General features: G+C 38.4%; 1 protein-coding gene across 25 annotated transcripts in view; it reads left to right on the plus strand.

Annotated features, from left to right (window-relative positions):
• brm (ATP-dependent helicase brm) overlaps positions 1 to 14,303 on the plus strand; it is a 134,207-nt gene that overhangs the window by 48,327 nt on the left and 71,577 nt on the right. For 15 of the 25 annotated variants that reach the window (XM_067125894.1, XM_067125912.1, XM_067125897.1 and 12 more), the window contains exons 8-10: positions 2,023 to 2,257; positions 13,141 to 13,367; positions 13,976 to 14,185. In XM_067125894.1, coding sequence (XP_066981995.1) covers positions 2,023 to 2,257; positions 13,141 to 13,367; positions 13,976 to 14,185 — 672 coding nt within the window. The remainder of the gene's footprint in view (positions 1 to 2,022; positions 2,258 to 13,140; positions 13,368 to 13,975; positions 14,186 to 14,303) is intronic. The other 10 variants (XM_067125907.1, XM_067125906.1, XM_067125895.1 and 7 more) reach the window with 1 other exon arrangement.

Raw genomic sequence — 14,303 nt, forward strand, 5'->3', positions numbered from 1 at the left:
AACAGGGCAGACCAGTGGGTAGTCAGAGTACTCAAGGAGGGTTATTCTATCCCCTTCAGGGAGAGGCCTCCCTTGACCAACACTCCTGTTGCCTTGAAAATTAGAGGGCACTTTTCTAATTTGTGGTGCTCAGTCAAAATCCCTCTAGACCTTTATCTAAGAATGCCATTTCCTCCTTTTTAAGGATTCTTATTATTGAATCTCACTCCCAAGTGGAGGAAAATGACTTGAAAGTCATGAAAGTTAAAGCTCATGATGATAGGGAAGTCGCTACATCAGTGGCTTTCAGGCACAATCTTTCCTTATCCTCCAGTCTTCAAGCAATATATTGGAGAAGCAAGCCAGTGTTTGCAATGCAGGAAGTGGAAACTGTTTACGAAAACTGCAGTACCCTAGGACCGATGTCCAGGGTTGGCGTAGTGATGGGTAAGGAAGTGTAGGAAGTATCCCTTCCTATGTATTTAGCTCTTTGCCTTGTTCGTGATGTTGAGTTCTGGGAAGACTGGAGGGTACAAGAGTGGAATGCCCACCTGGTTTTTAGTGTTGGGTAGTGGTCATGTTAATTTTTGTGGTGTAGGTAATTCTATTGCTGGATTTTTGTTGTTTTTCGGTACTGCACCCAGGGCAGGGGCAATGATATGAGCTTTGTTCACCTTCTGTATTCACCTTCGTCACAAAGATCCTGCTGAAGAATATCCCACTTCCATAGAGACGACTCTGACTATACCATCATGTTTCTATGGGTCGAGATGAGCGCCAACCAGAGGCAGTAATTATCTGCGCAGCTCTCTCACCAGGTAAGGAAACAACAAACATTGTCTCAATGTTAGCCTGTATTAGGTCATTAACTTTTCATATTTTGATTGTTATTTTACTGTCCACGATTCCCCACCACCTTTCAATGTGGAATCAACTAAGTAATTACTGGGTAAGTTACTTATATATATAAAAATGGTATTTTTATGGTAAAATAAAGTTTTATATATACTTACCCAGTAATTATGGATGGAGCTGCCCTCCTCCCAGCACATGGACTTTTTTTACATAAACAGATTGATCTATTGGCTTAGGTGTTCCTCTCTCTCACCCCGAAATTGGGGCAGGGTCTTGTCACCTACACAAAACAGAAGAATCTCTACTACAAATTTCAATATTTAAGCTGCCGTTTGAGTAGAAAATCTTAGCTAAGTACAGTAATTACTGGGTAAGTATATATAAAGCTTTATTTTATCATAAAAATATCATATATTTTTTTCCAGTTTCCAGCTGGTACCAGAAGATTTATCCTAATGTTAAGACTGCAGTTATGTTAGTTATGAAAAGTACAAATCAATTAAAAATTTGTCATACCAATGCTAACAATTTTTCTATTTCAAAGTCATTACCATGCTTTAATGTTTTGGAATAGAGTATGTCCATGTATCCCACCTCCATTCAGTGTGGGATACAGCTATGTAATTACTTGGTAAGTTATTTATATGAAAATGACATTTTCGCATTAAAATTAAATTTCATATATACTTACCAAGTAATTATAGAATCAAAGTCTGCCCTCCTCCCCTCTTATGGACATAAGGGCACAAAGTGAGTTTACCTGCTGGGTTGTTTCCCATGTGCTCCGATAGTGGGCGGGGCATGTCACCTACACAAAACAGTAGAAGCGCTACCGTAAATTTTTAAAAACTTGCCGTGTGAGTAGAAACGTTAGCTATGTAATTACTTGGTAAGTATATATGAAACTTAATTTTATTATGAAAATGTCATTTTTATATAGTGAAGCATGATTTTGTTTAATACTGTCTTAGGTATAGTTTTAGCATGCATGAACAGTGGGTCATGTTTTCACAAAAGGATTTTTATGTAGTTTTGGATGAAATGTATGTATAGCAGCCCCCCCCCACATACAAAGCATTAAGATTGTATTAAGATTCTTTTATATGTATGGGCCATTAAGTTTTTCCAGTATACTTTTCTCTTAAAAATCAGCGTAATCCTACAGATTTTTCATCTTCCCACAAACAGCGAGAGGAAAGACGCAAAGCACGGGAAGCTGACAATAGTGAAGAAGGTGGTGCTCAGGAACGTCACATACCTGTTATGGAGTCTGCTACAGGAACTATTGTTAGTGGAAAAGCTGCTCCTTTGGCTAGCAACTTGGAGGCTTTCTTGGCAGCAAATCCTGGCTGGGAAGTATTACCGGAAGATGATTCTGAAACATCTGATGATGAGAACGAAGAGGAGGAGTCAGAGAAGAAAGGTTAGTATTTTTGCCATTAACCTGTATTAAATGATTACCTGCCGTGTCTTTTTTTTTTTTTGTAAGATAGTAGCATAAAGCTGTTTATTGTTTTAGAAATAGTCTTAACTATTGCAAGTGTGAATTTATGTGGTTAGATACTCGAGTATGATTAAGAGTTCTTGCTGACTTTCAATAGAGTTTTGAGTAGTTGCTGATGGGTATGAATGGTACAGTTTTTTATTTTTTTTGTATGCTTGTATCATTAGAATTTCTGTGTAGAGGAGTGTTTGTTTTGCTAAATGTCAGTGGTGTTGTTTGTTAGGGCTTTTTCCTCTTTTTCCCATGTTAATCTGTAACTTATGTACTGTTGACAACAGTTCCCTAGGGAAAGACCAGAATTTAATATGTCTGGGCTTTGATAACAGTGCAATATGAGAGTATGCACCACCACCCATAGACCTGGAGTACCTAATGTGGTTGAGTGAAGGGAAACGTTCATGTTATATCTTATCCTTACTTATGGATTATGACAAACAGACTACCCCTAAGACAATGAGGATGAGTTGTATACAATAGAAAGTTCTCATAGGATAGTCACCAGTTCTGCTAAGACAATATTCCTCTCATGAGGGTCCCCTTGGTGAGAGACAGTTCTGTTACTCTATGTTGGATACCATCTCACATAGGATTAGAAGGCAATGAAAAAGCTGACACCTATGCAAAAGAGGCTAGAACACTCCCAATATCAGCAGAATTATTACCATTAGAAGATTATACTAGATACAGTAAAGTGGTGATTAAGAAGAAATGGCAAAATAACTGGAGGGAAAGCAATCTTAACAATAAATTAAGAGAAATAAAAGAAACTAGACCCGTGGCCATCATCCTATCAGAATTACCGCAGGTTTTCAGTAATGTTGACACGGCTAAGAATTGGTCACACTAAACTGACACGTGGTTACCTGATGAGTAACCCCCATGCCCCTATACCTATGTGCGAAATATGTAATATACAAATAACAGTAAAGCATATTTTAAAGGTATGTCCAAAATATAGAATCCAAAGAGACATTTTATTTAGAAGATATTCCTTTAAAGATATACTGTCAGAAAATGACAAATTTTCACTTTTTAATATTTTAAAATTCCTTAAATTTAATCATTTATACGATAAAATATAAGATTCATAGAATAATTTATAATATATTCCTAATTAACTTAATTAGTTCTTAGATTAACATATGTCGCTAGGTTTAATTAAATTATTAGTTTAAATATCTTGTCTAATCCTTCGGGCCAGCCATAGGAGAGTTAATATTAACTCAGTGGTCTGGTTAGACTAACGTTAAAAAAAAAAAAAAAAAAAAAAAGACAGTTCTAGACAAAATCTCTGTGTGCAATGTAAAATATTTCATTCTAGGGCAGTGAACAGGTAATGAGGTATACATGGGTGTGGGTCACCCTCCTTCCAAAAAGGGAAAAGTCCAATATCACTACTCTGGTAGGATACCAACAGACAAATGTAGAAAAGAAAAGAGGCATTAGAGGTAATTTAAAACTCATTAATTTTCATTGTATATTTTGAATACATAATTTGGTCTGGATTGCATGTTCTCACAAATATGACATGGAAAATGTGTTTACAGTTGACCCCCAGTATTCGCGGGGGATACGTACCACTACCCCCATGTATAGCTAAAATCCATGAATACTTAAAACCCATCTAAAAAGTCTTATAACTGCTTATTTTGATACTTCAAAACAAAAAAAAAAACTTTAAAAATGCTTATACCTGAATATTTTAATAGTTTTATCACAAAAAATGCATTTAGTTATGAAAATTATATGAAAATACAGGCAGTCCCCGGTTTACGACGGGGGTTCCGTTTTTACGCCGCGTCGTAAACCGAAAATCGTCATAAACCGAAAAATCGTTGAAAATCGTCAAAAATCATAAGAAAACCTTACTTTTAATGCTTTGGGTGCATTGAAAACGATGTAAACTGCATTTTTATTGAGTTTTTCATCAAAAAAACCTTCAAATTATGATTATTCTGCAGTTTTGGAGCCATATTTCTTCCGTTGGATCGGCGTACGACGCGTCGTAACCCCGGAACATGCGTCGTAAACCGGGAAATAATTTCTGATGACTATATTTGAAAAGCGTCGTAACCTCGGAACGTCGTAAGCCGGACCCGTCGTAAACCGGGGACTGCCTGTACAGTAATTTGTGAATATTTCTGTATGAAAAATACTGCAAATACTTGTAGGCAAATTTTCTGCAAATAATGTGTATATATGTTCCACGGAGAAATGTGCGTGTGGGGCGGGGTCCACTATAGGTTGCTAAAAATGGTGAATGGTTTTTTAAAGCTAAAGCTTAGATGTCTATAATCCATATTGAAATTAAGGAATCAAGCAATGCTTATTAGCAACCTGCTAAGTTGTATCCAAAGAAAGGTAATTCTTCTCACCTTTAAAATGAAGAGTTTTCAGAAAAAAATTTATTAATAAAATCACAAAAGTTACGGTATAACGTCCTTGATGTATGGATATTTCAGGGTCACAAAAAGTAAAAGATTAGGATACAGCAGTGAAAATTGCCAATGTTGAATTTACAGCCTGTATTGCACTGCAGAAAGTTTACTGCAAAAAATAAAAATTCTGGGTCAGATTAGAGAAATATGCCACTTTGTACCTAAATCACTACAGTTCTTTCAGTTATGCTTTAAATTTTGTGTACTTACCCTCTATCAATAGCTTTATCTGCGGCTTCTTGGCACAGGTTCGACAAGTGTTAAAATTGAAACAATCTTTAACGAAAGGGAGGGGGGGGGGGCAGTCAGTCAGCGATTGTTATGGTTGTCCATTCTACTGTTAATCCCTGAAGAGGGGAGGAGGGAGGGTTTTTTTAATGATAGAATGTAAGTACCTAAGAAATTGATTTTACCATAAAAATCATTATTTTTGAGGTGAAACTTACCCCTCTGTCATTAGCTGACTTCAGCATTGAGTGCTGGAGGTGGGCAAGAGATTCCCTATAACCAAATTATCAGATATCATTATAAATATCCTCATTGCTGCTTACCTGATGAATGTGATCCCATGGCAAATGCCTGTCCAATGAGGATCATCATCAGGGGAGGTCCACTATCTTAGGGGTTGGAATGTGAAACCCAAATGTGGCCATTGGTTGATGATGTGCCGTGCAGAATGGCATTTTATTGGCCCCTGTGCCTCAGGCCTGCAGAGCTGATGTGGGAGCTAAAACAAAAACTGAATCATGATCTCTCAAAAGTTACCACCTACCTAATGGAGTTACTGTGGCACCTCGCACCCAAAAACAATAAGTTAATTTGGAAAAAAGTGTTACTTAATCAGCTCAGGTAGTTTTCTCCAAAGAGGAGTAATGGCTCTGCAACGTACAATAACATAATTTACTCCAAAACGAAAGCAAAGAAACCTTGTTTGCCCTTATCTGAGACCAAACAAGGCCAGGACAATTACAGTTTACAAATTGACTTAAATAAATAAAGTGGAGTAAAATTCCATGTACGAACTCAAACATACAATTCCCATTTACCCAGGAAGGAGATCAATAGAGAGAGAACCTTTACTTGTTCATAACACAAAGGGAAGACTAGGAAATAATTTCCGCTGCTGAAACCAGTGGTGCTGGTGTACAGCTATCTTCATATTGGATCTCTACGTCCCTCAAGTAGTTGGAAGCTAACAAAGAACTATGCCTCCCCTGTGCTGCCAATACTAGATGGTCTAGAGGGAGGTGTTGGTGAAAACTAATAGATATGGCCATTACTTTGACGTTGTGTTATTTCACCTTCAAAAGAGGACAAACCTCTTAAGAGACTGCATGATGTGCCTCCAGAATGAAGGACAATCAAGAAAGCCATGGCATTCTTAGACACAGGAACCTCAGGCTACCAGACCAAGCAAAATAGGTTCCTACATTGCTTCCCTAAAGGTTAAGGATGGGATGTAAAGTACTTCAGAGCCCGAACAGGGTATAAAAACAGCTCTCCTTCCTCAGGAGTTAGTGTAGAGTTTCTAGTGAAGGAATAGAGAAAACTCTAGGAAGAGCTTTAGCCTTGTTGGCATGCAAGGAAGTCAAAAGGATAATTCTGTTTCAGTGCCTGAAAACCCTACTAACAATGAGATTGCTTGTAAATCACTTATTCTTTTGGTCGAAGCCAAGGCCATCAGAAAGAAGGTTTCAAAGAAAGAGCCTTGAGAGACGTTTCTCTCACTCGAAAGAAGGGCCTCTAAGGTTTAATAATAAGACCACATCCAGGTTCCAGTGTTTTTTTTTTTTTTTTTTTTTTTTTTTTTTTCAGTTCGAAATGCATTACCAGTTGAAATGAGTGAACAGCTTCACTTAAGACAAACATCCTTGAAAAATCCAATCCAGTATGCCTTAAAGCAGAAGCCAGCATGGATTTATAACCTTAGAAGGAGGCAACAGGAAAACCTTTAGCAAATCTTAAGAAGCGCAGAAACTTGATTACATTATCAGTGCTGGTTGCAAAGACATGAAATGCCCTCGGACTTGCACCATGAACCATAAAGCTCCACTGTTTCTAATATAATGTATTGGTAGACTTTCCCCTTGTTGCAAGGATAGAGTCCCTAGATGACTTGAAAAACCTCTAGCTCTAAGGAGCTTGTCGACAGTTTCCAAGCTGTTAGATGAAGCATGCTGATATATCCTTGCAGCCTCCCTGTCCCTGACTGTTGAAGTAGATTTGTCCAAAATGGTAATTGTCTGGGAACTTCTATTTACATTCTAGAAGGTCTGTAAGTCAATGCCTCCTTGGCCACCAAGGCGTAAATTGAATCATGGTGGTATTCTGGGATTCCCTCAATTCTTGAGCACTTCCTTCGACAGTGGAAGCAGAGGGAATGCTTATACAAATAGGGTTGCCCAGTGTAAACCCATATCAACTACTGCCCAGGCTAGAGGGTTTGGAACTGGTGAGAGGACTGGGCTCGTGGACTCTATAGACTTCCCTGCAAGTAGAAGTTCTGCAGACATTTGCTAACAAAGGTAAGGAAACAGAACTTTGTTCTAAGGCACTAACTCGTGGATTGGCTGTGACCCTCTGTGCCAGTGCATCATCAGGTGCAGCTGAAATGGTTTCAACCAAGTCAAGCACCTGGGACTAGCTTGTCAGGGGAGACATGTGACCTAACAGAGACAGCCAGCATTTGACTGGCATGCTTCTTAGGAGGCAAAGTCGCTGGCAATTGATAAGAGATTGGCTACTCAAGCACGTGTCGGAAAAACCTAGAAGAACGGAATCTGTTACCATGCCCAGGTAGGTCACTCCCAGACTCAGGCAAACCTCCCTGGACTTTGCACTGATAATCAGTCGAAGTACAAAATTATCTTCACTCCTAGCGAGTGAAGCTATATGCAAGTGAATAAGACCCTGTTGAAAACCTGAGGTGTGGAACTTAGTGTGAAACAAAGAGCTTGAAAATGGTAAATCTTTCCCCCAAAGACAAAGTGTCAGAACTTACTGAACATTGGTGAATGGGAACATGAAAATACACGCCTCTCATGTCCACTGTAAACACCATGCCCCTTCCTCCAAGGCAGCTAAGACCGTGGGAGCCGAATCCAAGGAAAAAGGGAGGAGTGTTGGACATAGAGGCTGAGCTTGAATACATCTAAGACAGGCCTCCAACCTCCCGTTGCCTTTGGAACCAGGAAAAGCCTCTGTAAAACCTGGCGACGCAGCCAGTATTTCTTATATTACTGCCTTCTCTAGCAGTGAAGAGACTTCCTGACTCAAGACCCTTCTGTTCTCTAAGTTGCCTCTGTAAGTCCAAAAAGCTGCGGGCTGGTTGATAGAGGAAGCAAAGCCTGAAAGGAATGCAATAACCTTCCAAAAGCACTTTGTCTACCCCTAATCATTCGCACACTTGAGTGAAGAGACCTAACCTGCTTCCCTCCCCCCGGTACCTGAGGGCTCAAGGAGCTAAACTTCATCAGACTTGGGAGTCTTGCTGTAAGAGGAGGAGATAAACTTCCCTCCCTTTGTAAATGGGATCTGGAACATAGCTGGACTAAGAAGGGAAACTGAAGGAATCAGCAGAGATCAAGCTGCTCCTGCAATGTTGCTCATGATATGGGATAGATCCCCTATCAAAACAAGAAAATGCCTCATCTAGGGAAGCAAAAAAAAAAAAAAAAACCAACAAGGCCTTAACGAGAGGATCCCTGGCTAAAGGAAGATGTTCACCAAACTCTTTCAAACACTGTTCAACTGTGTGCAGAACAATTTCACTGAAAGACAGCTTCGATAGCATAAGTCAAGCTCATATTCTCAGCCTAAGGAACAGAGAAATGCAACCTGCCTGAAGCAATAGTGGCTTAGTTGGAAAAAACATGGACAGGAAAGTACCATCCACTGCTGGGTCAGGAGAAAAGGGAAGAAAATCACCTGTCCGATACACTAGAGACTTCCTAGCAAGAAGGAAGGGGGACAAAAGAGAGGATTGTTAGAGTAGAACTTTTTAGGCAAGCCCTTAGCAATAGTCAAACCTCCCATGTACAAAATCTGATAGCTTAAAGGAAGGGAGAGGCAATAATCAAACCTCAACCTGGAAGCTCTTGAAAGCAGGCAGTATTAGAGTTGTAAGACCCAGCACTAAAGTTCTCGTAATCCACTCTGGCAAATAGCGTAGACTACCTGAACTAGGAAAGATCTTTCTCAAGGCCTGACAGAGAAGACCCAGCTGACACATGCGGGGTGAAAGAACACTTTAACCACGACTTACCTTCCAACGCAGGAGAAGCACAGCATGTCCAATTGCTGTCACTGTGAATCTGTTCATGCGCACCTAACTTCTCACTCCTCTTGCTGTTCAAAGACTCGCATGTCGTCGACACTAACTGCAGTCCTAAAGAAACTACAGCCTACTGTCCCCTGAGAAACAGCAGAGTCTTCTCTGGACTCGATGAGGTGGCATGTGTCCTCGCTGAGGCGGCTTGCGGCTTGTAGCCTAGCTGAGGCTGTGTGCTGACTCAGTGAAGCTTACCACGGCCTAGAATATGCCTGGTGCAGCCTCGACGAAGGCGCATGCAGGAGCTCAACTGGACTCGACGTTTCCCGTGGACTTTCGGACGAATGCCAATAACTGACATGCTTAGTCTTTGCTTGGGAAAGACAGCCCAAACAAACCGCAAAAGCCTTGGAATCAGACATAAGTAAGGCCTTGATGAATCAACAAGAGGGAGTCGTGGCACGAACATTTACTGACAACGTTGCTAACTAAGAGACTCTGAAAGAATTGCTGACTAAGGGCTCCGAACTCCTTGAGGCGGATGCAGGTGCAGCGACAATTTCACTAAGGAACGCAATCAGCAGCCGCAGCAGCATCATTCACTATGGAACGCAGGGGGTTACCTGGCTCGTCTGAATCACTAGAATAACTGTGGGTCAGACACAAGATCTAGGCCTTTAATACCTTTCTTATGCAACCACGGTCTAACTCTGTCCATGGAGGACCAAAACACAAAAGCAGGAGACAGAAGGCACAGTCCTAGAACAACTTGGGATGTTAGTCCTCATCTGGAAACACCTGGGATAAGGAACGAGCCATCAGTGCATGTCATGTGGTGCACTGTAGAAATTACTTAAGGGGCTTTGCAGCGTCCCGTCGGCCCCAAGTTGCAACCTCTTCATTCCTTTCACTGTACCTCCGTTCATATTTTCTTTCTTCCCTCTGACTTTCTACCTTCTCCAGCAATTGTTTCATAGTGCAACTGATAGGTTTTCTTTCTGTTACACCCAAATATCAGCTACCCTGTAGCTGATATTTGGGTGTAGAAGGATCTGTATTTACTTAACCCTTTAACGCCAACTGGACGTATTTTACGTCGACAAAAGTTGTCTGTCGGGTGCCGAGTAGACGTAAAATACGTCGACTACAAAAAGTTTTTTTAAATATTCGCGGAAAAATACTTATAGGCCTCGTTTGTGAAAAAATTTTAAATCACGCGCCTTGAAGGATGCTGGGAGTTCACGGATCACGCTGTTGTTTTGTTTACAAGCGTGACCCAGATGCGCATGCGCAAATTTCTTTCTTATCCCAAAAGAAAGCATCAGCTAACTCTGCTGAAAATCTCAGAAATTCTGTAGTCACTTTGTCGTAATTTTTGCACCGTTTTCTATTAGACTTTACATAAAGTTTTATATATGAAATTGTGTGCAATTTCGTGTAGAATACAACAAAAAATAACTCATGGTTGTAGCTTTTATTTATTTTGACACATTTTCATAAAAATCACGATAAGTGGCCAAATTTAAACCTTCGGTCAACTTTGACTCAACCGAAATGGTCGAAAAATGCAATTGTAAGCTAAAACTCTTACATTCTAGTAATATTCAATCATTTACCTTCATTTTGCAACAAACGGGGAAGTCTCCAGCACAATATTTCGATTTATGGTGAATTTTTGAAAAAATCTTTTTCCTTACGTCTGCTCTAACTCTGCTGAAAATCTCAAATTCTTTAGTCACTTTGTCGTAATTTTTGCACTGTTTTCTATTAGCCGTTACGTAAAGTTTTATATATGAAAATGTGTGCAATTTCATATAGAATACAACAAAAAATAACTCATGGTAGTAGCTTTTATCAATTTTGACATATTTTCATATAAATCATGATGTGCCAAAATTTCAACCTTCGGTCAACTTTGACTCGACCGAAATGGTCTAAAAGTACAATTGTAAGCTAAAAATCTAACATTCTAGTAATATTCAATTATTTACCTTCATTTTGCAACAAACGAGAAGTCTCTAGCACAATATTTTGATTTATGGTGAATTTTTGAAAAATTTTTCCGTATGTCCGCACGCGCTAACTCTGCTGAAAATCTCAGAAATTCTTTAGTCACTTTGTCGTAATTTTTGCACCATTTTATATTAGCTGTTACATAACGTTTTATATATGAAAATGTGCGCAACAAAAAATAACTCATGGTTGTAGCTTTTATCAGTTTTGAAATATTTTCATATAAATCACGGTGTGCCAAAATTTCAACCTTTGGTCAACTTTGACTCAAATGAAATGGTTGAAAAATGCAATTGTAAGCTAGAACTCTTACATTCTAGTAATATTCAATCATTTACCTTCATTTTGCACCAAACAAGAAGTCTCTAGCACAATATTTCGATTTATGGTGAATTTTTTAAAAAACTTTTTCCTTACCTCCGCACACACTAATTGCTGAAAATCTATGAATTTCTTTAGTCACTTTGTAGTCATTTTTGCACTGTTTTATATTAGCCGTTACATAAAATTTTATATATGAAAGTGTGTGCAATTTCATGTAGAATACAACAAAAAATAAGTCATGGTTGTAGCTTTTATAAGTTTTGAAATTTTCATATAAATCACGATAAGTGCCGAAATTTCAACCTTCGGTCAACTTTGACTCGACCGAAATGGTCGAAAAATGCAATTGTAAGCTAAAACTCTTACATTCTTGTAATATTCAATCATTTACCTTCATTTTGCAACAAACGGGAAGTCTCTAGCACAATATTTCGATTTATGGTGAATTTTTGAAAAAAAACTTTGTCTGCACGTTATGAATTCATGCATCATTTTTTGATAATATTTTCTCTGTGTTGCTTTGATCGTTTTACAATTTGTTATATACCAAAATCATCGCAATTTAGTGTACAATATAATAAAAAAAAAACTCATTAGCTTTAACTGTTTTGCTCACAGCGCAATTTGTATACAATTATATATGAAATTTTTTTTCGCGCTGTCATATATTCCAATATTTACATATGATAATTATATTTTTTTTCATTTCTGATGATTGCATACTAAACTTCAGGCAATGAGAAAAAAAGGAGCCAAAAATGAACTCTTAATCGTACAAACTAAACGTGCTGTGATTTTTTGAAAAAAACTTCCTTTCCGCTCCGGTGCTAACTCTCAAACTGCGCCGGCATACGGCAGACACTTTTGTAAATAGAGGCTCGGCGTTTAAGGGTTAAGAAGAAATTATAGATTTATTTCTAACTTCTTGACTAGGTAATGATTCTAAAGAAATCCTAGATTCAAGACTGTTCTTATACTCAGGTCCTAAGTCTGTCTTTCTCTTGTAATTCAGCAATTATTCTCTCTATCTCTCCAAAGAACAATCCTGCAATGATCACGAAGATTGTCAGAATCATAAGTCAACACTAGGTGATCCATGCAAGTTAGTGTGTATGTACGTCAATTACTCAATCTGGTCTATAACTTACCTTACAAAATCTAATAGATTTCAATAGGGAAGATAGAGAAGAAGAATCCATATTGCCAAATACAGACCAGAAATCATATGATCCAATCGTTAACTCCAAAAATAAACAAAATATTTAGAGCACTTATCTACACTACCAGCCGTGTTGACTGACAAGAGTAGAATGAACAACCATAACAATTGCTGACTGACCCTCCACCCTACAAAGGGTGGGGGAGTAACTATTGGGAGCGTACGTTAACAGTTGTTTAAATTTTAACACTTGTCGAACCTACGCCAAGTAGCAGCAGATAAAGCTGATGGTAGAGGGTAAGTCTCATCTCAAAAATGTGTTTAGTGGATATGGGTATGGAAATCATACCACAAACTGAACTTGTACCACCCTTGAATGCATCAGCTGTGGGCACTTATCCTTCAGTGCATCAGCTGTGGTTTTGCATATATAAGAAATAAAGAATGTTATGTTAAATTATTTCAAGAGATATCCCCATGAAAGGCTTTTTTGAGGTAATTGTACTGGTATTCTGTACTGGATAATCTACCATGAGATTGTGGTGTATGGAATTTATATTGTCACCTGATGGAGAAACTGTTTCTAAAGACATGATAGTCCTTTCAGAGGAGGAAAGCACATCTCCAGCAACGACTGAGAATAAGTTGGATGCAGCGGAGAAGAATCCCAAAGAGGTCCTCAAGAAGGCAAAGGTTGAAGATGATGAGTACAAAGATGTAACTGGAGAAAAGAATTATTACTCCATTGCCCATACTATCAAGGAAACTGTTACAGAGCAGGCAAAGATTATGGTCAATGGTTCTCTGAAAGAATACCAGGTTAAGGTATGTGCATTTACTAGTTGTTGAGTTTACAAATATGTTTATATATAGATTAAGGTATCTATACTGTTTCCAAGTTTAGACATTTTTTTTTACCATAAAGACAAGACCATTCAGTGTCGCAGTGAGTGCTGAATATCTAATTCACTGTGTTGTTCTTTTGAGTTCTTCAGTCTTTTTATTCCATAGAAAATTCATGAGTTTTAAGAATATTTTTATTTTATAAATGGTTGTGGAAGTAAAAACTTACTTTTTTCTCAGTTATTCTTTGCAAAAGAGGCTATTGACCAAAAAACCCTTTTGCATTTTTTTCCTTTGTCATTCTTTCCTAAAGAGGTTATTTCATTCAAGGGGACTTCTGGTTGGATACCGTGGTTCTTTGTAGTATCCCATTGTCTCAACTTCATTCCTTTTTGTCTTTAAATTTCCATCTGTTTGCTTTACTCTTGTCCCAGAAGACTCAGTCATCTTGAATGCCTACCCATATCTTTGATACTAATTCTGGGTCACTTTTTGCCACAGACCATTAGGATTAAATATTAGCGTTGGAGGAAAACTTGTTAAAGTGGAAACTCAGTACAGATTGATAATTGATGTCATGTCTTTTTCAGGGCTTGGAGTGGTTGGTGTCTCTTTACAATAACAACCTCAATGGTATTTTAGCTGATGAAATGGGTCTGGGTAAGACAATTCAGACTATTGGTCTCATTACGTACCTGATAGAGAATAAGAAGAATAATGGGCCTTACCTCATCATTGTACCACTTTCTACCATATCTAATTGGGCTTTGGAATTTGAAAAGTGGGCACCAACTGTTCAGGTATGTTGAATTTTAGTTGCTATCCAAATGACTTTTCCCAGTGGAAATTAAGTGGTTGGTGGTTTCTGGGATTTTGGGAGTAAGACAAAAATATAATAAGAATCATGGTAGTGGATGC

Source organism: Macrobrachium rosenbergii, chromosome 23, assembly GCF_040412425.1.
Source record: "Macrobrachium rosenbergii isolate ZJJX-2024 chromosome 23, ASM4041242v1, whole genome shotgun sequence".
NCBI lineage: Eukaryota > Metazoa > Arthropoda > Malacostraca > Decapoda > Palaemonidae > Macrobrachium > Macrobrachium rosenbergii.